The 22674-nt window shown below is 49.8% G+C and overlaps 1 protein-coding gene across 1 annotated transcript in view; it reads left to right on the top strand.

The window, feature by feature from the left end:
- LOC135014548 (dnaJ homolog subfamily C member 3-like) overlaps nt 1–22114 on the top strand; it is a 36489-nt gene extending 14375 nt beyond the window's left edge. Inside the window, exons 2-10 of the mRNA XM_063952720.1 lie at nt 11698–11829; nt 15071–15181; nt 15733–15857; nt 16205–16279; nt 16544–16687; nt 16793–16974; nt 21061–21180; nt 21484–21589; nt 21821–22114. Coding sequence (XP_063808790.1) covers nt 11748–11829; nt 15071–15181; nt 15733–15857; nt 16205–16279; nt 16544–16687; nt 16793–16974; nt 21061–21180; nt 21484–21589; nt 21821–22099 — 1224 coding nt within the window. The 5' untranslated portion in view covers nt 11698–11747 and the 3' untranslated portion in view covers nt 22100–22114. The remainder of the gene's footprint in view (nt 1–11697; nt 11830–15070; nt 15182–15732; nt 15858–16204; nt 16280–16543; nt 16688–16792; nt 16975–21060; nt 21181–21483; nt 21590–21820) is intronic.
- Nucleotides 22115–22674: the final 560 nt, after the last annotated feature.

Genomic DNA, 22674 nt, shown 5'->3' with positions numbered 1-22674 from the left:
CGCTGTCAGTGTGTATCTCTGTATAAGGGCAGGGTGAGGGGTGTATATAGACTGTGTGACTGCGCTGTCAGTGTGTATCTCTGTATAAGGGCAGGGTGAGGGGTGTATATAGACTGTGTGACTGTGCTGTCAGCGTGTATCTCTGTATAAGGGCAGGGTGAGGGGTGTATATAGACTGTGTGACTGCGCTGTCAGTGTATATCTCTGTATAAGGGCAGGGTGAGGGGTGTATATAGACTGTGTGACTGCGCTGTCAGTGTGTATCTCTGTATAAGGGCAGGGTGAGGGGTGTATATAGACTGTGTGACTGCGCTGTCAGTGTGTATCTCTGTATAAGGGCAGGGTGAGGGGTGTATATAGACTGTGTGACTGTGCTGTCAGTGTGTATCTCTGTATAAGGGCAGGGTGAGGGGTGTATATAGACTGTGTGACTGCGCTGTCAGCGTGTATCTCTGTATAAGGGCAGGGTGAGGGGTGTATATAGACTGTGTGACTGCGCTGTCAGTGTGTATCTCTGTATAAGGGCAGGGTGAGGGGTGTATATAGACTGTGTGACTGCGCTGTCAGTGTGTATCTCTGTATAAGGGCAGGGTGAGGGGTGTATATAGACTGTGTGACTGTGCTGTCAGTGTGTATCTCTGTATAAGGGCAGGGTGAGAGGTGTATATAGACTGTGTGACTGAGCTGTCAGCGTGTATCTCTGTATAAGGGCAGGGTGAGAGGTGTATATAGACTGTGTGACTGCGCTGTCAGTGTGTATCTCTGTATAAGGGCAGGGTGAGGGGTGTATATAGACTGTGTGACTGTGCTGTCAGTGTGTATCTCTGTATAAGGGCAGGGTGAGGGGTGTATATAGACTGTGTGACTGCGCTGTCAGTGTGTATCTCTGTATAAGGGCAGGGTGAGGGGTGTATATAGACTGTGTGACTGCGCTGTCAGCGTGTATCTCTGTATAAGGGCAGGGTGAGAGGTGTATATAGACTGTGTGACTGCGCTGTCAGTGTGTATCTCTGTATAAGGGCAGGGTGAGGGGTGTATATAGACTGTGTGACTGCGCTGTCAGCGTGTATCTCTGTATAAGGGCAGGGTGAGGGGTGTATATAGACTGTGTGACTGCGCTGTCAGTGTGTATCTCTGTATAAGGGCAGGGTGAGGGGTGTATATAGACTGTGTGACTGTGCTGTCAGCGTGTATCTCTGTATAAGGGCAGGGTGAGGGGTGTATATAGACTGTGTGACTGCGCTGTCAGCGTGTATCTCTGTATAAGGGCAGGGTGAGGGGTGTATATAGACTGTGTGACTGTGCTGTCAGCGTGTATCTCTGTATAAGGGCAGGGTGAGGGGTGTATATAGACTGTGTGACTGCGCTGTCAGTGTGTATCTCTGTATAAGGGCAGGGTGAGGGGTGTATATAGACTGTGTGACTGCGCTGTCAGCGTGTATCTCTGTATAAGGGCAGGGTGAGGGGTGTATATAGACTGTGTGACTGCGCTGTCAGTGTGTATCTCTGTATAAGGGCAGGGTGAGGGGTGTATATAGACTGTGTGACTGTGCTGTCAGTGTGTATCTCTGTATAAGGGCAGGGTGAGGGGTGTATATAGACTGTGTGACTGTGCTGTCAGCGTGTATCTCTGTATAAGGACAGGGTGAGGGGTGTATATAGACTGTGTGACTGCGCTGTCAGTGTGTATCTCTGTATAAGGGCAGGGTGAGGGGTGTATATAGACTGTGTGACTGCGCTGTCAGCGTGTATCTCTGTATAAGAGCAGGGTGAGGGGTGTATATAGACTGTGTGACTGTGCTGTCAGCGTGTATCTCTGTATAAGGGCAGGGTGAGGGGTGTATATAGACTGTGTGACTGCGCTGTCAGTGTGTATCTCTGTATAAGGGCAGGGTGAGGGGTGTATATAGGCTGTGACTGCGCTGTCAGTGTGTATCTCTGTATAAGGGCAGGGTGAGGGGTGTATATAGACTGTGTGACTGCGCTGTCAGCGTGTATCTCTGTATAAGGGCAGGGTGAGGGGTGTATATAGACTGTGTGACTGTGCTGTCAGCGTGTATCTCTGTATAAGGGCAGGGTGAGGGGTGTATATAGACTGTGTGACTGCGCTGTCAGTGTGTATCTCTGTATAAGGGCAGGGTGAGGGGTGTATATAGGCTGTGACTGCGCTGTCAGTGTGTATCTCTGTATAAGGGCAGGGTGAGGGGTGTATATAGACTGTGTGACTGCGCTGTCAGCGTGTATCTCTGTATAAGGGCAGGGTGAGGGGTGTATATAGACTGTGTGACTGTGCTGTCAGCGTGTATCTCTGTATAAGGGCAGGGTGAGGGGTGTATATAGACTGTGTGACTGCGCTGTCAGTGTGTATCTCTGTATAAGGGCAGGGTGAGGGGTGTATATAGACTGTGTGACTGCGCTGTCAGCGTGTATCTCTGTATAAGGGCAGGGTGAGGGGTGTATATAGACTGTGTGACTGTGCTGTCAGCGTGTATCTCTGTATAAGGGCAGGGTGAGGGGTGTATATAGACTGTGTGACTGTGCTGTCAGTGTGTATCTCTGTATAAGGACAGGGTGAGGGGTGTATATAGACTGTGTGACTGTGCTGTCAGTGTGTATCTCTGTATAAGGGCAGGGTGAGGGGTGTATATAGACTGTGTGACTGTGCTGTCAGCGTGTATCTCTGTATAAGGGCAGGGTGAGGGGTGTATATAGACTGTGTGACTGTGCTGTCAGTGTGTATCTCTGTATAAGAGCAGGGTGAGGGGTGTATATAGACTGTGTGACTGTGCTGTCAGCGTGTATCTCTGTATAAGGGCAGGGTGAGGGGTGTATATAGACTGTGTGACTGTGCTGTCAGTGTGTATCTCTGTATAAGGGCAGGGTGAGGGGTGTATATAGACTGTGTGACTGCGCTGTCAGTGTGTATCTCTGTATAAGGGTAGGGTGAGGGGTGTATATAGACTGTGTGACTGTGCTGTCAGCGTGTATCTCTGTATAAGAGCAGGGTGAGGGGTGTATATAGACTGTGTGACTGTGCTGTCAGCGTGTATCTCTGTATAAGGGCAGGGTGAGGGGTGTATATAGACTGTGTGACTGCGCTGTCAGCGTGTATCTCTGTATAAGGGCAGGGTGAGGTGTGTATATAGACTGTGTGACTGTGCTGTCAGCGTGTATCTCTGTATAAGAGCAGGGTGAGGGGTGTATATAGACTGTGTGACTGTGCTGTCAGCGTGTATCTCTGTATAAGGGCAGGGTGAGGGGTGTATATAGACTGTGTGACTGTGCTGTCAGTGTGTATCTCTGTATAAGGGCAGGGTGAGGGGTGTATATAGACTGTGTGACTGTGCTGTCAGCGTGTATCTCTGTATAAGGGCAGGGTGAGGTGTGTATATAGACTGTGTGACTGTGCTGTCAGCGTGTATCTCTGTATAAGGGCAGGGTGAGAGGTGTATATAGACTGTGTGACTGAGCTGTCAGCGTGTATCTCTGTATAAGGGCAGGGTGAGGTGTGTATATAGACTGTGTGACTGTGCTGTCAGTGTGTATCTCTGTATAAGGGCAGGGTGAGGTGTGTATATAGACTGTGTGACTGTGCTGTCAGCGTGTATCTCTGTATAAGAGCAGGGTGAGGGGTGTATATAGACTGTGTGACTGCGCTGTCAGCGTGTATCTCTGTATAAGGGCAGGGTGAGGGGTGTATATAGACTGTGTGACTGCGCTGTCAGTGTGTATCTCTGTATAAGGGCAGGGTGAGGGGTGTATATAGACTGTGTGACTGCGCTGTCAGCGTGTATCTCTGTATAAGGGCAGGGTGAGGGGTGTATATAGACTGTGTGACTGAGCTGTCAGTGTGTATCTCTGTATAAGGGCAGGGTGAGGGGTGTATATAGACTGTGTGACTGCGCTGTCAGTGTGTATCTCTGTATAAGGGCAGGGTGAGAGGTGTATATAGACTGTGTGACTGTGCTGTCAGTGTGTATCTCTGTATAAGGGCAGGGTGAGAGGTGTATATAGACTGTGTGACTGCGCTGTCAGTGTGTATCTCTGTATAAGGGCAGGGTGAGGGGTGTATATAGACTGTGTGACTGTGCTGTCAGTGTGTATCTCTGTATAAGGGCAGGGTGAGGGGTGTATATAGACTGTGTGACTGTGCTGTCAGCGTGTATCTCTGTATAAGGGCAGGGTGAGGGGTGTATATAGACTGTGTGACTGCGCTGTCAGCGTGTATCTCTGTATAAGGGCAGGGTGAGAGGTGTATATAGACTGTGTGACTGCGCTGTCAGCGTGTATCTCTGTATAAGGGCAGGGTGAGAGGTGTATATAGGCTGTGTGACTGTGCTGTCAGCGTGTATCTCTGTATAAGGGCAGGGTGAGGGGTGTATATAGACTGTGTGACTGTGCTGTCAGCGTGTATCTCTGTATAAGGGCAGGGTGAGAGGTGTATATAGACTGTGTGACTGCTGTCAGTGTGTATCTCTGTATAAGGGCAGGGTGAGGGGTGTATATAGACTGTATGACTGTGCTGTCAGTGTGTATCTCTGTATAAGGGCAGGGTGAGGGGTGTATATAGGCTGTGTGACTGCGCTGTCAGCGTGTATCTCTGTATAAGGGCAGGGTGAGGGGTGTATATAGACTGTGTGACTGTGCTGTCAGTGTGTATCTCTGTATAAGGGCAGGGTGAGGGGTGTATATAGACTGTGTGACTGTGCTGTCAGCGTGTATCTCTGTATAAGGGCAGGGTGAGGGGTGTATATAGACTGTGTGACTGTGCTGTCAGTGTGTATCTCTGTATAAGGGCAGGGTGAGGGGTGTATATAGACTGTGTGACTGTGCTGTCAGCGTGTATCTCTGTATAAGGGCAGGGTGAGGGGTGTATATATACTGTGTGACTGAGCTGTCAGCGTGTATCTCTGTATAAGGGCAGGGTGAGGGGTGTATATAGACTGTGTGACTGTGCTGTCAGTGTGTATCTCTGTATAAGGGCAGGGTGAGGGGTGTATATAGACTGTGTGACTGCGCTGTCAGTGTGTATCTCTGTATAAGGGCAGGGTGAGAGGTGTATATAGACTGTGTGACTGTGCTGTCAGTGTGTATCTCTGTATAAGAGCAGGGTGAGGGGTGTATATAGACTGTGTGACTGCGCTGTCAGTGTGTATCTCTGTATAAGGGCAGGGTGAGAGGTGTATATAGACTGTGTGACTGTGCTGTCAGCGTGTATCTCTGTATAAGGGCAGGGTGAGGGGTGTATATAGACTGTGTGACTGCGCTGTCAGCGTGTATCTCTGTATAAGGGCAGGGTGAGGGGTGTATATAGACTGTGTGACTGCGCTGTCAGCGTGTATCTCTGTATAAGGGCAGGGTGAGGGGTGTATATATACTGTGTGACTGTGCTGTCAGCGTGTATCTCTGTATAAGGGCAGGGTGAGAGGTGTATATAAACTGTGTGACTGTGCTGTCAGCGTGTATCTCTGTATAAGGGCAGGGTGAGAGGTGTATATAGACTGTGTGACTGCGCTGTCAGCGTGTATCTCTGTATAAGGGCAGGGTGAGAGGTGTATATAGACTGTGTGACTGTGCTGTCAGCGTGTATCTCTGTATAAGAGCAGGGTGAGGGATGTATATAGACTGTGTGACTGTGCTGTCAGTGTGTATCTCTGTATAAGGGCAGGGTGAGAGGTGTATATAGACTGTGTGACTGCGCTGTCAGCGTGTATCTCTGTATAAGGGCAGGGTGAGGGGTGTATATAGACTGTGTGACTGCGCTGTCAGCGTGTATCTCTGTATAAGGGCAGGGTGAGGGGTGTATATAGACTGTGTGACTGCGCTGTCAGTGTGTATCTCTGTATAAGGGCAGGGTGAGGGGTGTATATAGACTGTGTGACTGCGCTGTCAGTGTGTATCTCTGTATAAGGGCAGGGTGAGGGGTGTATATAGACTGTGTGACTGCGCTGTCAGTGTGTATCTCTGTATAAGGGCAGGGTGAGGGGTGTATATAGACTGTGTGACTGCGCTGTCAGTGTGTATCTCTGTATAAGGGCAGGGTGAGAGGTGTATATAGACTGTGTGACTGTGCTGTCAGTGTGTATCTCTGTATAAGGGCAGGGTGAGAGGTGTATATAGACTGTGTGACTGCGCTGTCAGCGTGTATCTCTGTATAAGGGCAGGGTGAGGGGTGTATATAGACTGTGTGACTGCGCTGTCAGCGTGTATCTCTGTATAAGGACAGGGTGAGGGGTGTATATAGACTGTGTGACTGAGCTGTCAGCGTGTATCTCTGTATAAGGGCGGGGTGAGGGGTGTATATAGACTGTGTGACTGTGCTGTCAGTGTGTATCTCTGTATAAGGACAGGGTGAGAGGTGTATATAGACTGTGTGACTGCGCTGTCAGCGTGTATCTCTGTATAAGGGCAGGGTGAGGGGTGTATATAGACTGTGTGACTGTGCTGTCAGTGTGTATCTCTGTATAAGGGCAGGGTGAGGGGTGTATATAGACTGTGTGACTGAGCTGTCAGCGTGTATCTCTGTATAAGGGCAGGGTGAGGGGTGTATATAGACTGTGTGACTGCGCTGTCAGCGTGTATCTCTGTATAAGGACAGGGTGAGGGGTGTATATAGACTGTGTGACTGCGCTGTCAGTGTGTATCTCTGTATAAGGGCAGGGTGAGGGATGTATATAGACTGTGTGACTGTGCTGTCAGTGTGTATCTCTGTATAAGGGCAGGGTGAGGGATGTATATAGACTGTGTGACTGTGCTGTCAGTGTGTATCTCTGTATAAGGGCAGGGTGAGAGGTGTATATAGACTGTGTGACTGTGCTGTCAGCGTGTATCTCTGTATAAGGGCAGGGTGAGGGGTGTATATAGACTGTGTGACTGCGCTGTCAGCGTGTATCTCTGTATAAGGGCAGGGTGAGGGGTGTATATAGACTGTGTGACTGCGCTGTCAGTGTGTATCTCTGTATAAGGGCAGGGTGAGGGATGTATATAGACTGTGTGACTGTGCTGTCAGTGTGTATCTCTGTATAAGGGCAGGGTGAGAGGTGTATATAGACTGTGTGACTGTGCTGTCAGCGTGTATCTCTGTATAAGGGCAGGGTGAGGGGTGTATATAGACTGTGTGACTGTGCTGTCAGTGTGTATCTCTGTATAAGGACAGGGTGAGAGGTGTATATAGGCTGTGTGACTGTGCTGTCAGCGTGTATCTCTGTATAAGGGCAGGGTGAGGGGTGTATATAGACTGTGTGACTGAGCTGTCAGTGTGTATCTCTGTATAAGGGCAGGGTGAGGGGTGTATATAGACTGTGTGACTGTGCTGTCAGTGTGTATCTCTGTATAAGGGCAGGGTGAGGGGTGTATATAGACTGTGTGACTGCGCTGTCAGCGTGTATCTCTGTATAAGGGCAGGGTGAGGGGTGTATATAGACTGTGTGACTGTGCTGTCAGTGTGTATCTCTGTATAAGGGCAGGGTGAGGGGTGTATATAGACTGTGTGACTGTGCTGTCAGCGTGTATCTCTGTATAAGGGCAGGGTGAGGGGTGTATATAGACTGTGTGACTGCGCTGTCAGCGTGTATCTCTGTATAAGGGCAGGGTGAGGGGTGTATATAGACTGTGTGACTGCGCTGTCAGTGTGTATCTCTGTATAAGGGCAGGGTGAGGGGTGTATATAGACTGTGTGACTGTGCTGTCAGCGTGTATCTCTGTATAAGGGCAGGGTGAGGGGTGTATATAGACTGTGTGACTGTGCTGTCAGTGTGTATCTCTGTATAAGGGCAGGGTGAGGGGTGTATATAGACTGTGTGACTGCGCTGTCAGTGTGTATCTCTGTATAAGGGCAGGGTGAGGGGTGTATATAGACTGTGTGACTGTGCTGTCAGTGTGTATCTCTGTATAAGGGCAGGGTGAGGGGTGTATATAGACTGTGTGACTGCGCTGTCAGTGTGTATCTCTGTATAAGGGCAGGGTGAGGGGTGTATATAGACTGTGTGACTGCGCTGTCAGTGTGTATCTCTGTATAAGGGCAGGGTGAGGGGTGTATATAGACTGTGTGACTGCGCTGTCAGCGTGTATCTCTGTATAAGGGCAGGGTGAGGGGTGTATGTATACTGTGTGACTATGCTGTCAGTGTGTATCTCTGTATAAGGGCAGGGTGAATATAGACTGTGTGACTGCGCTGTCAGTGTGTATCTCTGTATAAGGGCAGGGTGAGGGGTGTATATAGGCTGTGACTGCTGTCAGCGTGTATCTCTGTATAAGGGCAGGGTGAGGGGTGTATATAGACTGTGTGACTGTGCTGTCAGTGTGTATCTCTGTATAAGGGCAGGGTGAGAGGTGTATATAGACTGTGTGACTGTGCTGTCAGTGTGTATCTCTGTATAAGAGCAGGGTGAGGGGTGTATATAGACTGTGTGACTGCGCTGTCAGCGTGTATCTCTGTATAAGGGCAGGGTGAGGGGTGTATATAGGCTGTGACTGCTGTCAGCGTGTATCTCTGTATAAGGACAGGGTGAGAGGTGTATATAGACTGTGTGACTGCGCTATCAGTGTGTATCTCTGTATAAGGGCAGGGTGAATATAGACTGTGTGACTGCGCTGTCAGCGTGTATCTCTGTATAAGGGCAGGGTGAGGGGTGTATATAGACTGTGTGACTGCGCTGTCAGTGTGTATCTCTGTATAAGGGCAGGGTGAGAGGTGTATATAGACTGTGTGACTGTGCTGTCAGTGTGTATCTCTGTATAAGAGCAGGGTGAGGGGTGTATATAGACTGTGTGACTGTGCTGTCAGCGTGTATCTCTGTATAAGGGCAGGGTGAGAGGTGTATATAGGCTGTGTGACTGCGCTGTCAGTGTGTATCTCTGTATAAGGGCAGGGTGAGGGGTGTATATAGACTGTGTGACTGCGCTGTCAGTGTGTATCTCTGTATAAGGGCAGGGTGAATATAGACTGTGTGACTGCGCTGTCAGCGTGTATCTCTGTATAAGGGCAGGGTGAATATAGACTGTGTGACTGCGCTGTCAGCGTGTATCTCTGTATAAGGGCAGGGTGAGGGGTGTATATAGACTGTGTGACTGCGCTGTCAGTGTGTATCTCTGTATAAGGGCAGGGTGAGAGGTGTATATAGGCTGTGTGACTGCGCTGTCAGTGTGTATCTCTGTATAAGGGCAGGGTGAGGGGTGTATATAGACTGTGTGACTGCGCTGTCAGTGTGTATCTCTGTATAAGGGCAGGGTGAATATAGACTGTGTGACTGCGCTGTCAGCGTGTATCTCTGTATAAGGGCAGGGTGAATATAGACTGTGTGACTGCGCTGTCAGCGTGTATCTCTGTATAAGGGCAGGGTGAGGGGTGTATATAGACTGTGTGACTGCGCTGTCAGTGTGTATCTCTGTATAAGGGCAGGGTGAGGGGTGTATATAGACTGTGTGACTGCGCTGTCAGTGTGTATCTCTGTATAAGGGCAGGGTGAGGGGTGTATGTATACTGTGTGACTATGCTGTCAGTGTGTATCTCTGTATAAGGGCAGGGTGAGGGGTGTATATAGACTGTGTGACTGCGCTGTCAGCGTGTATCTCTGTATAAGGGCAGGGTGAGGGGTGTATGTATACTGTGTGACTATGCTGTCAGTGTGTATCTCTGTATAAGGGCAGGGTGAATATAGACTGTGTGACTGCGCTGTCAGTGTGTATCTCTGTATAAGGGCAGGGTGAGGGGTGTATATAGGCTGTGACTGCTGTCAGCGTGTATCTCTGTATAAGGGCAGGGTGAGGGGTGTATATAGACTGTGTGACTGTGCTGTCAGTGTGTATCTCTGTATAAGGGCAGGGTGAGAGGTGTATATAGACTGTGTGACTGTGCTGTCAGTGTGTATCTCTGTATAAGAGCAGGGTGAGGGGTGTATATAGACTGTGTGACTGCGCTGTCAGCGTGTATCTCTGTATAAGGGCAGGGTGAGGGGTGTATATAGGCTGTGACTGCTGTCAGCGTGTATCTCTGTATAAGGACAGGGTGAGAGGTGTATATAGACTGTGTGACTGCGCTATCAGTGTGTATCTCTGTATAAGGGCAGGGTGAATATAGACTGTGTGACTGCGCTGTCAGCGTGTATCTCTGTATAAGGGCAGGGTGAATATAGACTGTGTGACTGCGCTGTCAGCGTGTATCTCTGTATAAGGGCAGGGTGAGGGGTGTATATAGACTGTGTGACTGTGCTGTCAGCGTGTATCTCTGTATAAGGGCAGGGTGAGAGGTGTATATAGGCTGTGTGACTGCGCTGTCAGTGTGTATCTCTGTATAAGGGCAGGGTGAGGGGTGTATATAGACTGTGTGACTGCGCTGTCAGTGTGTATCTCTGTATAAGGGCAGGGTGAATATAGACTGTGTGACTGCGCTGTCAGCGTGTATCTCTGTATAAGGGCAGGGTGAATATAGACTGTGTGACTGCGCTGTCAGCGTGTATCTCTGTATAAGGGCAGGGTGAGGGGTGTATATAGACTGTGTGACTGCGCTGTCAGTGTGTATCTCTGTATAAGGGCAGGGTGAGAGGTGTATATAGGCTGTGTGACTGCGCTGTCAGTGTGTATCTCTGTATAAGGGCAGGGTGAGGGGTGTATATAGACTGTGTGACTGCGCTGTCAGTGTGTATCTCTGTATAAGGGCAGGGTGAATATAGACTGTGTGACTGCGCTGTCAGCGTGTATCTCTGTATAAGGGCAGGGTGAGGGGTGTATATAGACTGTGTGACTGCGCTGTCAGTGCGTATCTCTGTATAAGGGCAGGGTGAGGGGTGTATATAGACTGTGTGACTGTGCTGTCAGCGTGTATCTCTGTATAAGGGCAGGGTGAGGGGTGTATATAGACTGTGTGACTGCGCTGTCAGCGTGTATCTCTGTATAAGGGCAGGGTGAGGGGTGTATATAGACTGTGTGACTGCGCTGTCAGTGTGTATCTCTGTATAAGGGCAGGGTGAGGGGTGTATATAGACTGTGTGACTGCGCTGTCAGTGTGTATCTCTGTATAAGGGCAGGGTGAGGGGTGTATGTATACTGTGTGACTATGCTGTCAGTGTGTATCTCTGTATAAGGGCAGGGTGAGGGGTGTATATAGACTGTGTGACTGCGCTGTCAGCGTGTATCTCTGTATAAGGGCAGGGTGAGGGGTGTATATAGGCTGTGACTGCTGTCAGCGTGTATCTCTGTATAAGGGCAGGGTGAGGGGTGTATATAGACTGTGTGACTGTGCTGTCAGTGTGTATCTCTGTATAAGGGCAGGGTGAGGGGTGTATATAGACTGTGTGACTGCGCTGTCAGCGTGTATCTCTGTATAAGGGCAGGGTGAGGGGTGTATATAGGCTGTGACTGCTGTCAGCGTGTATCTCTGTATAAGGACAGGGTGAGAGGTGTATATAGACTGTGTGACTGCGCTATCAGTGTGTATCTCTGTATAAGGGCAGGGTGAATATAGACTGTGTGACTGCGCTGTCAGCGTGCATCTCTGTATAAGGGCAGGGTGAATATAGACTGTGTGACTGCGCTGTCAGCGTGTATCTCTGTATAAGGGCAGGGTGAGGGGTGTATATAGACTGTGTGACTGCGCTGTCAGTGTGTATCTCTGTATAAGGGCAGGGTGAGGGGTGCAGTTACTGCTTTTGCCTCTGTTATACATATAAATGATTTGTGTTACGTTACGTGTGCTGGCAGGTGCAGCGGAGAGAGGACTTGGACATCGGGAACGAGAGTGCCACACCGGCATGGAGAGAGAAAGACGAGGTGTGAGCGGGGTCCTGTCTTCTCTCTCCCTACTGTGTGTGATCCTGGATCTACACCTGGATGGTGAGCATTTATCTCATTGTAATGTCATTGTAGTGTAAGAACACTGGGATCTCTGTTTCTGAGATGACTTGTACTTGTAGGTTTGTTCTTACCAACCGTTCTGGAAGAACACCTTCTCCGACGTCTTGTACTATTTGTTTAGTGCCAACAGATGGATCAACCGGTCGCGGGAGTCTTTTCAATGCTCAAACTTTCAGAGCCGTATTAAGGGACTTAGGGTGCATACACACGGTGAGATTCGGACTTATCCGATTCTCACCGTGCGACAGGGGGCCGGGTCGGCACTTAGCCAGTATCGCAAGCACATAATAACTGTGCTTGCGATGCTGGCTATGTGCGATTTCAATCCTGACTATCTCTTCTATAGAGATAGTCAGGATTGACTTGCCTGCACAGCCTATTTTTTCTTCCGATGCCGACCGCGCGGGGCCGCGCATCGGCATCGGATCGGGATCGCAAGGTGACTGTCACCTTGCGATCTGCACTATATTTTCTTCCGATTCTGACTACCGCGCATCGGCATCGGATCGGGATCGCAAGGTGACTGTCACCTTGCGATCTGCACTATATTTTCTTCCGATTCTGACTATATAGTCAGAATCGGAAGAAAATATAGTGCAGATCGCAAGGTGACAGTCACCTTGCGATCCCGATCCGATGCCGATGCGCGGCCCCGCGCGGTCGGCATCGGAAGAAAAAATAGGCTGTGCAGGCAAGTCAATCCTGACTATCTCTATAGAAGAGATAGTCAGGATTGAAATCGCACATAGCCAGCATCGCAAGCACAGTTATTATGTGCTTGCGATACTGGCTAAGTGCCGACCCGGCCCCCTGTCGCACGGTGAGAATCGGATAAGTCCGAATCTCACCGTGTGTATGCACCTTTAGTGTAATATCCGTTAAATGTTTACAATGGAAAATTAAATGGTTAAAATGCAAATACAAAAATGCACCCTTCAATAGGACGCGTCGTCATGTTTTTTTTTTCAATCAGAAAGTTTCTCTGAGGATATTACATTCTACAGGAGACGTACAGTGCAAGTAAAAACAATGCGTTCTAATCTGAGCAACATATTACCTGTCCTCTGTGTAATTCAACATTTTCATTAGTTTTAAAATGAATGTAATGAACGCTTCCAGTAATAAGCAATGTCATGTTTATAGACAGAGCAGGATAATTAGGAATATAGTATGTTAATGCGGTCGGGGCAAATCAAAACGCAATCCCCCCCCCCCCCCCCCCCCCATATTAATCTGTTCTTGCAAACACTGTAACATTTGTAAGCACTGGAATTAGTAAAAAAAAAAAAAAAGTCAACAACATATACAGGTCCCATAAAGAACCTACAGCTATAATGTATCTCCCTATGGAATCAATATAACATAATCAAGTTTCATATGCATATGTGTGGAAAAAAATCATACCATTTTTAGTCCAATGTTCCAATACGGAGTTATAATACATTTTTAGAACCCATTATTAAAACCCTTCATGGACAAAAAAAGGGGGAAAAAAAATAAAATCTAAAGGCAATAAGCATACCAGTAGTCTGCCCGCTAAGCTGTTTCAGCATGGCCGCACGCCCTGCCTGATTTTAAATTGATTAACGGCGCACTTCACTTATTGCGGTGCCCAGCTGAAGCAGTGTGCCCTCTTCCAACCCGACCCGCGGGCTGCAGTGTCCTACATTTGGGGAAAGTTGGGGTTTAGCTCCCGTGAATAGATGCTGTGTGCATCTATTCATAGTGAGGTCAGAGCTTGGGGTCAGCACAGCATGTCCGTTAATGCTGGATACATCCCCAAGAGTGACAGAGACAAGGCCATTCCTCCTCAATTTTCGGATGCAAACGCACCAAAAGTGCCTGATTTTTTTCCCTCGATGGCGCCCCGCCTGTTCTTCACTCTTAAGCTTGAGGACTGTAGAAGCACACCTTTTGCTGTCACCAAGACGGTCGCTTGGGTAAGGAAGAACAATTAAAAACTAGTGAAATGGTTGAAGAAATTAGTCTCTCTTTGTGGGATCCTTCTGCTATTGTAAACTGTCCAAGTTTTAGCCTTCTCCTACATGGCAGATTATCAAAAACATACATGTTTTTATTTTAATGAAACTGTTTTGGAGTTCTAATTCTATGGGGTCAATTCTATTCGGCAACTAAAGAATAGCGCCGGGAATTAGCTCCCGACGCTATTCAATTCAGCTAAAGTTAAGTCGGCGATGTCCCGTTCTCGCCGACTTAACAGGTAGTTTTGTCGGGAGAACGGGCATTCTCCGACTTAACTACCCGGCGCGAGGCTGATTCCCGACAGAATCAGCCTCGCGCCGGCCGCGAGGCTGCACTTTTGTCGGGTTTCTTCTCTCATCCCCCGGGGATGAGAGAAGAATTCCCGACAATTGCGGGCAACTAGTAGCAGAATTGAATAGCGTCGGGAGCTAATTCCCGGCGCTATTCTTTAGTTGCCGAATAGAATTGACCCCTATATGTGAAGTTATCACCATTTTTACTTAGTAAGCACTGTGTGGCTTTTTGTCATATGACCATTTCAACTTAATAATTGTGACTTTTTTTGTCATATTAAACTCAATAATGTTCTGTCACACGTGTTCCTAAAGAATTCATGTTTCAGATTTGGATATGGAGTGAATTGTTTGAGCTACAGTAAATTAATTTAGATTGTCCTTCCATTTTAGGTTCTGTTTTGATTTGAGTAATACTTACACCCCCACATGTCGTGCATGCTCTGGTGGGTCTTGTGCTATCGCACATCAGAGAGTTAGAAATAGGCCTTTATGCACTGACCTGTGGCTATAAATTTGATCAGTAATCTTGGCGCCTACAATCTAATGCGTGGGCTGTAAACCTGGCAGATGACCGTTTCTAGATGTGGGTAACCTGGCCCGTGCTCTATTGGACCTGTCAAGTGCATTCTGTCATTTCATGAAGCAAAATCCCACTTATAAATCCACTAGTAATTGTTGACATCGCTGAGACACAAAGTGCCTCATACCTCAGTGATGTTGCTGGTGACTAGCGAATTCATTCAAAGGTTGCTCTGGCTCACCAAATGGCTGCCTGCCCCAAGCTTAGTTGACCGGCCCTTTGAAATTGCCATCATGGGCTCGAGTGGAAGAGCGCCCCTAGAGGTCTCATTACCATGGAATAGGTCATCTTTCTGACATGGGACAGCTGATTATTCTGTATGATGTCTGGTAACTGTGTCTCTCGTGTGTTTGATGGACAGGATCTCTGGCCGCCAGCCAGGCAGAGGTGGAGAACCATCTGGAGATGGGCCGGAAGCTCCTGGCCGCGGGACAGCTGGCTGAGGCTCTCTCTCACTATCACTCGGCTGTGGGTGAGTACAGGGCTACGTATGGCATAATCCGTGGTGATATGTGATCATAATAGTTGTATGAACTCCTGAGATCTGACGCCATCGCTTCCTCCGTCATTATTAACACTTGTGTATTATAAGGAGTAACGGAACCTCTGCTGCAAGTCGCACAGTAAGAGCAGAGTTGGCTGGCGATGTGAGAATATATGACACTGTGCAGACCACTGATTGTGCGGGATTACCCTCCACACAGCACGTTCCGCCACCTGAGCCCACTGCGAAATGCAGCTGAACTGTAATAATGTGGAGATAATGGTACGCGATGAGGCGCATATTCCCAGAACGTGAGCCTTAGTGCAGACTGTGAGGCTGTGTGCATACTGGGGTTTTCCTGTATACATCCTCAGATACACAGCATGTAGTTACTGCTTTGTGCACCAGGGGGCAGCACTCCCACACTCCTGACAGCTGGCCAGTCGGCATACTGTAATTACAGGGTAATCTATGAACTCCGGTTGAAGTGTATTGTGTCACGCCGCTACAGTAACTTCTTTATATCCCTCTTATTGCAGACGGAGACCCCAGCAACTACCTGACGTATTACAAGCGGGCAGCGGTTTATCTGGCGATGGGGAAGTTTAAATCGGCTCTCCCGGATCTCAGCAAGGCCATAGCGCTGAAGCCGGACTTCCTGGCGGTAGGGGCTGGGTAATGGGAGGCTGTTGGGGGAGGGAGGTGGGGGTTAGGGCAGAGCAGGTTCTCATAGCGGTGGGTTGTGGATTTGGTGGAAGGGAAGTACCAGCAGTGTCCCCCCCCCGAGCCCGTCTCCTCCGTGTGAGGCTTCTCTCCTCCCTGAGCTCACCTTTGGACCTTGCGTTACGGTTTTGACAGATGTATCGCCACCGCAGAGTAGCGCGAAGCACATATTCTTCCTTTTGCATCAGACAGGGTGGGCCGTACCCCAGTAACACGATCATGGTTCGTGGGGTCCGGCCAGCCGCTTACTGGTATCCTTATTGCATCTGTGTGGTTGTTTTCCCGCAGGCCAGACTGCAAAGGGGGAACATATTGCTGAAGCAGGGGGACACGGAGGAGGCCAGAGAGGATTTCCAGGCTGTGGTGAGTTGCCCACATCAATCAAGTGCAACCTTTCCATATAGATTGTATTGCATGTGTATAGTTCTTGCAGCCACTTACAATAATGTGTGTACATAGCGGCAGCTGGTCCTACTGGAGCTTACAGTCTAATTACCCATGCATCGTCAATGTACAGAGCTACAGAATATGTTGTCGCCTTATAAATAAAGTATATTAATACAACTTTAGGGTCCGCCCTGACAGAAGCCGATTAACCTTCCAGTATCCTCCCCCCCCCCCCGGCAGATGCAGAGTAACCCCACCAACGAGGAGGCCAGGAACCAGCTGGAGCGACTGCGGGAGCTGGAGGCTAGCCGGGAGGAGGCCTGGGCGGCCCATGACAGAGAGGATTATGGGGAAGCCATCAGCTGGCTGGAGAAAGTGATTGAGGTAATGCGTGGCTGGATGTCTGACCCCGCTGTATGTACCTTGTTATCAGGGCCAGTGAATGGCATTTATACCTGTAACATGTTTGTATGGCTCTGCCCTCTCTAGCACTCCCCCTGGGATCCCAGTGTTCGGGAGCTGAGGTCTGAGTGTTACCTCCAAATTGGAGATGTAAGCAAGGCCATCCATGATCTGAAGCCCACAACCAAGCTCCGTAATGACAACAGAGCTGCCTTCCTGAAACTGAGCCAGCTCTATTACACCATGGGGGCGCACGAGGAGAGCCTGAGGTGAGGGGGGCCTGTATACACCATGGGGGCGCACGAGGAGAGCCTGAGGTGAGGGGGGATCTGTATTACACTATGGGGGTGCCTGAGGTGAGGGGGGATCTGTATTACACTATGGGGGTGCCTGAGGTGAGGGGGGATCTGTATTACACTATGGGGGAGCCTGAGGTGAGGAGGGGGGATCTGTATTACACTATGGGGGAGCCTGAGGTGAGGAGGGGGGATCTGTATTACACTATGGGAGAGCCTGAGGTGAGGGGGGATCTGTATTACACTATGGGGGAGCCTGAGGTGAGGGGGGATCTGTATTACACTATGGGGGAGCCTGAGGTGAGGAGGGGGGATCTGTATTACACTATGGGGGTGCCTGAGGTGAGGAGGGGGGATCTGTATTACACTATGGGGGAGCCTGAGGTGAGGAGGGGGGATCTGTATTACACTATGGGAGAGCCTGAGGTGAGGGGGGATCTGTATTACACTATGGGGGAGCCTGAGGTGAGGGGGGATCTGTATTACACTATGGGGGAGCCTGAGGTGAGGGGGGGGATCTGTATTACACTGTGGGGGAGCCTAAGGTGAGGGGGGATATGTAATACACTATGGGGGAGCCTGAGGTGAGGGGGGATATGTATTACACTATGGGGGAACCTGAGGTGAGGAGGGGGGATCTGTATTACACTATGGGAGAGCCTGAGGTGAGGGGGGGATCTGTATTACACTATGGGGGAGCCTGAGGTGAGGAGGGGGGATCTGTATTACACTATGGGAGAGCCTGAGGTGAGGGGGATATGTATTACACTATGGGGTGCCTGAGGTGAGGGGGGATCTGTATTACACTATGGGAGAGCCTGAGGTGAGGGGGGATCTATATTACACTATGGGGGAGCCTGAGGTGAGGGGGGATCTGTATTACACTATGGGGGAGCCTGAGGTGAGGAGGGGGGATCTGTATTACACTATGGGGGAGCCTGAGGTGAGGAGGGGGGATCTGTATTACACTATGGGGGTGCCTGAGGTGAGGGGGGATCTGTATTACACTATGGGGGAGCCTGAGGTGAGGAGGGGGGATCTGTATTACACTATGGGGGAGCCTGAGGTGAGGAGGGGGGATCTGTATTACACTATGGGAGAGCCTGAGGTGAGGGGGGATCTGTATTACACTATGGGGGTGCCTGAGGTGAGGGGGGATCTGTATTACACTATGGGGGAGCCTGAGGTGAGGAGGGGGGATCTGTATTACACTATGGGGGAGCCTGAGGTGAGGAGGGGGGATCTGTATTACACTATGGGAGAGCCTGAGGTGAGGGGGGATCTGTATTACACTATGGGGGAGCCTGAGGTGAGGGGGGATCTGTATTACACTATGGGGGAGCCTGAGGTGAGGGGGGGGGTCTGTATTACACTGTGGGGGAGCCTAAGGTGAGGGGGGATATGTAATACACTATGGGGGAGCCTGAGGTGAGGGGGGATATGTATTACACTATGGGGGAACCTGAGGTGAGGAGGGGGGATCTGTATTACACTATGGGAGAGCCTGAGGTGAGGGGGGGATCTGTATTACACTATGGGGGAGCCTGAGGTGAGGAGGGGGGATCTGTATTACACTATGGGAGAGCCTGAGGTGAGGGGGGATATGTATTACACTATGGGGTGCCTGAGGTGAGGGGGGATCTGTATTACACTATGGGAGAGCCTGAGGTGAGGGGGGATCTGTATTACACTATGGGGGAGCCTGAGGTGAGGGGGGGGATCTGTATTACACTGTGGGGGAGCCTAAGGTGAGGGGGGATATGTAATACACTATGGGGGAGCCTGAGGTGAGGGGGGATATGTATTACACTATGGGGGAACCTGAGGTGAGGAGGGGGATCTGTATTACACTATGGGAGAGCCTGAGGTGAGGGGGGGATCTGTATTACACTATGGGGGAGCCTGAGGTGAGGAGGGGGGATCTGTATTACACTATGGGAGAGCCTGAGGTGAGGGGGGATATGTATTACACTATGGGGTGCCTGAGGTGAGGGGGGATCTGTATTACACTATGGGAGAGCCTGAGGTGAGGGGGGATCTATATTACACTATGGGGGAGCCTGAGGTGAGGGGGGATCTGTATTACACTATGGGGGAGCCTGAGGTGAGGAGGGGGGATCTGTATTACACTATGGGGGAGCCTGAGGTGAGGAGGGGGGATCTGTATTACACTATGGGGGAGCCTGAGGTGAGGGGGGATCTGTATTACACTATGGGGAGCCTGAGGTGAGGAGGGGGGATCTGTATTACACTATGGGGGAGCCTGAGGTGAGGAGGGGGGATCTGTATTACACTATGGGAGAGCCTGAGGTGAGGGGGGATCTGTATTACACTATGGGGGTGCCTGAGGTGAGGGGGGATCTGTATTACACTATGGGGGAGCCTGAGGTGAGGAGGGGGGATCTGTATTACACTATGGGGGAGCCTGAGGTGAGGAGGGGGGATCTGTATTACACTATGGGAGAGCCTGAGGTGAGGGGGGATCTGTATTACACTATGGGGGAGCCTGAGGTGAGGGGGGATCTGTATTACACTATGGGGGAGCCTGAGGTGAGGGGGGGGATCTGTATTACACTGTGGGGGAGCCTAAGGTGAGGGGGGATATGTAATACACTATGGGGGAGCCTGAGGTGAGGGGGGATATGTATTACACTATGGGGGAACCTGAGGTGAGGAGGGGGGATCTGTATTACACTATGGGAGAGCCTGAGGTGAGGGGGGGATCTGTATTACACTATGGGGGAGCCTGAGGTGAGGAGGGGGGATCTGTATTACACTATGGGAGAGCCTGAGGTGAGGGGGGATATGTATTACACTATGGGGTGCCTGAGGTGAGGGGGGATCTGTATTACACTATGGGAGAGCCTGAGGTGAGGGGGGATCTATATTACACTATGGGGGAGCCTGAGGTGAGGGGGGATCTGTATTACACTATGGGGGAGCCTGAGGTGAGGGGGGGGGATCTGTATTACACTGTGGGGGAGCCTGAGATGAGGGGGGATCTGTATTACACTATGGGAGAGCCTGAGGTGAGGAGGGGGGATCTGTATTACACTATGGGAGAGCCTGAGATGAGGGGGGATCTGTATTACACTATGGGAGAGCCTGAGGTGAGGGGGGGATCTGTATTACACTATGGGGGAGCCTGAGGTGAGGGGGGATCTGTATTAGGATCTGTATTACACTATGTGTGAGCCTGAGGTGACGGGGGATCTGTATTACACTATGGGGGAGCCTGAGGTGAGGGGGGATATGTATTACACTATGGGGGTGCCTGAGGTGAGGGGGGGATCTGTATTACACTATGGGGGTGCCTGAGGTGAGGGGGGATCTGTATTACACTATGGGGGAGCCTGAGGTGAGGGGGGATATGTATTACACTATGGGGGTGCCTGAGGTGAGGGGGGATCTGTATTACACTATGGGGGAGCCTGAGGTGAGGAGGGGGGATCTGTATTACACTATGGGAGAGCCTGAGGTGAGGGGGGGATCTTTATTACACTATGGGAGAGCCTGAGGTGAGGGGGGGATCTGTATTACTCTATGGGGGAGCCTGATGTGAGGGGGGATCTGTATTACACTATGGGGGAGCCTGAGGTGAGAAGGGGGTATCTGTATTACACTATGTGTGAGCCTTAGGTGACGGGGCATCTGTATTACACTATGGGGGAGCCTGAGGTGAGAAGGGGGTATCTGTATTACACTATGTGTGAGCCTGAGGTGACGGGGCATCTGTATTACACTATGGGGGTGCCTGAGGTGAGGGGGGATCTGTATTACACTATGGGAGAGCCTGAGGTGAGGGGGGAATCTGTATTACACTATGGGGGAGCCTGAGGTGAGGGGGGGGGGAATCTGTATTACACTATGGGGGAGCCTGAGGTGAGAGGGGGATCTGTATTACACTATGGGGGAGCCTGAGGTGAGGGGGGATCTGTATTACACTATGGGGGAGCCTGAGGTGAGGGGGGATCTGTATTACACTACGGGAGAGCCTGAGGTGAGGGGGGATCTGTGTCTCACACACGTTACACACGTGTTCTCTGGGTTGTGTTGTAGCCATGTGCGGGAGTGTCTGAAGCTGGATCAGGATGACAAACCTTGCCTATCACACTATAAGCAAGTGAAGAAGCTTTCCCGGCAGCTGGAGTCCGCCGAGGAATTAGTCCGAGACCAGAGGTAAGTGCGTCTCCCATCCTTTCCCCGGCAGGGACGAGTCACTGTGGGGGCGGTGAAACATTAGGAGACACTACTGTGTATAATAACACTGCGCTATCACCGAATGATTCCCCTGGGCGTTTACCTCTCTTTGAATACTCACGCCTGGTGCCGTTATCGCCGCGGTGCCGATCACAAAGTCTCATTCAGTAATCCTACCATCGGCCGCAGCACTTTGAAGGCGTCCTGCGGCTGGCCTTCTAGAGCTCAGTAACGTTAGTATCCGGACCATCGCTTACGGCGAACCGCTTGTGTCCTGCGCAGGTTTGAAGCCGCCATTGAGAAGTTCGAAGCCGCCATAAAGACGGAGCCAAATGTTGAGATTTACAGAAAAAGAGCCAAAGAGAGGATCTGCCACTGCTTGTCCAAGGTGCGTACCGTGACCCCCGACCTTACCTGCGCACGTCTCTGTGTGACCGTACAGGGTAAGGGCGCAATTAACTCATCAGGAAATAATACACGTCGCACAGAATTATGGGTGAGATCTGCACTCGTCAGGTTATTATCTCCGTCTCTCACCGTGCACGCTACTGGCGAATCCCCAGGTAAGCTTCCTGAGAGTACGAGGAGCGTTTAACCCACCGTACTCTGTCCCCCCCAGAGCCAGCACACGGAGGCAGCCATTAAAGTATGTACAGAGGCGATACAGAGGGACCCGCAGAATGCGCAGACGCTGAGAGACCGGGCGGAGGTCTTCATCCTGAACGAGGAGTATGAAAAAGGTCTGTGTGGGGGGGCATTTAACGATTCGAATCCAATTAGGTGCGCAATTTATGCGGTAGATACAATATTACCACAGTACGCAAGCCCCCGATACCAGCGCTGTCCAGTTAAAAATAATGGTCGTAGTGCTATTTACCACAAAAACCCGTGGGAATAAAAAAAGTCTGAAAACCCCCCTCCCCCCCAAAGAAAAATAATAATATAATAATAATTGGGTAACCATAATTATGTTTTATTCCTGTTCCGAAGAAAAATGTTTTTGTTTTTTTTAATGCCCACTTTGTACATTTCTTCTTCAAGTAAAAAATAAATTAAAAAAAATGGCAAAAAAATCAATAAACTTTTTTTTAAATTGCAAACGAATAAAATGCTAAAGGGGAAAAAGCTGATTTTGGGATAATTTTTTTGAGGCCACCAAGAAAGAAAAAAAAAAGGTAAACAAACAGATAGGAAAAAAACCCCCAATTATAATAAATACTGTAATTAAATTTGGGGTGCGTAAACTAAAGCAAAAGTTTATTTTGAGGTTATGAAAAACTTCCAATTGCCTAATTAGTCATTATGGGAGTAAGGTGGGGGGGGGGGGGGGGGGTCCAAGGGGTTTTGGGGCAAGTCCTCACTTTTTTTATTTTAAAATATGTATTTTCCCTGATTTTACACCTGCTCTGGGGCTGCAAGAAATGAGCCGCGTTGAATAGTACAAACCTCGCAGCTGCTGGAGAAAACTGTGTT

The sequence above is a fragment of the Pseudophryne corroboree genome, unplaced genomic scaffold (genome assembly GCF_028390025.1).
Source record: "Pseudophryne corroboree isolate aPseCor3 unplaced genomic scaffold, aPseCor3.hap2 scaffold_2804, whole genome shotgun sequence".
Classification (NCBI taxonomy): Eukaryota; Metazoa; Chordata; class Amphibia; order Anura; family Myobatrachidae; genus Pseudophryne; species Pseudophryne corroboree.
Note: the sequence above shows the minus strand (reverse complement) of the source record. Positions and strands in the feature narration are given on the sequence as shown.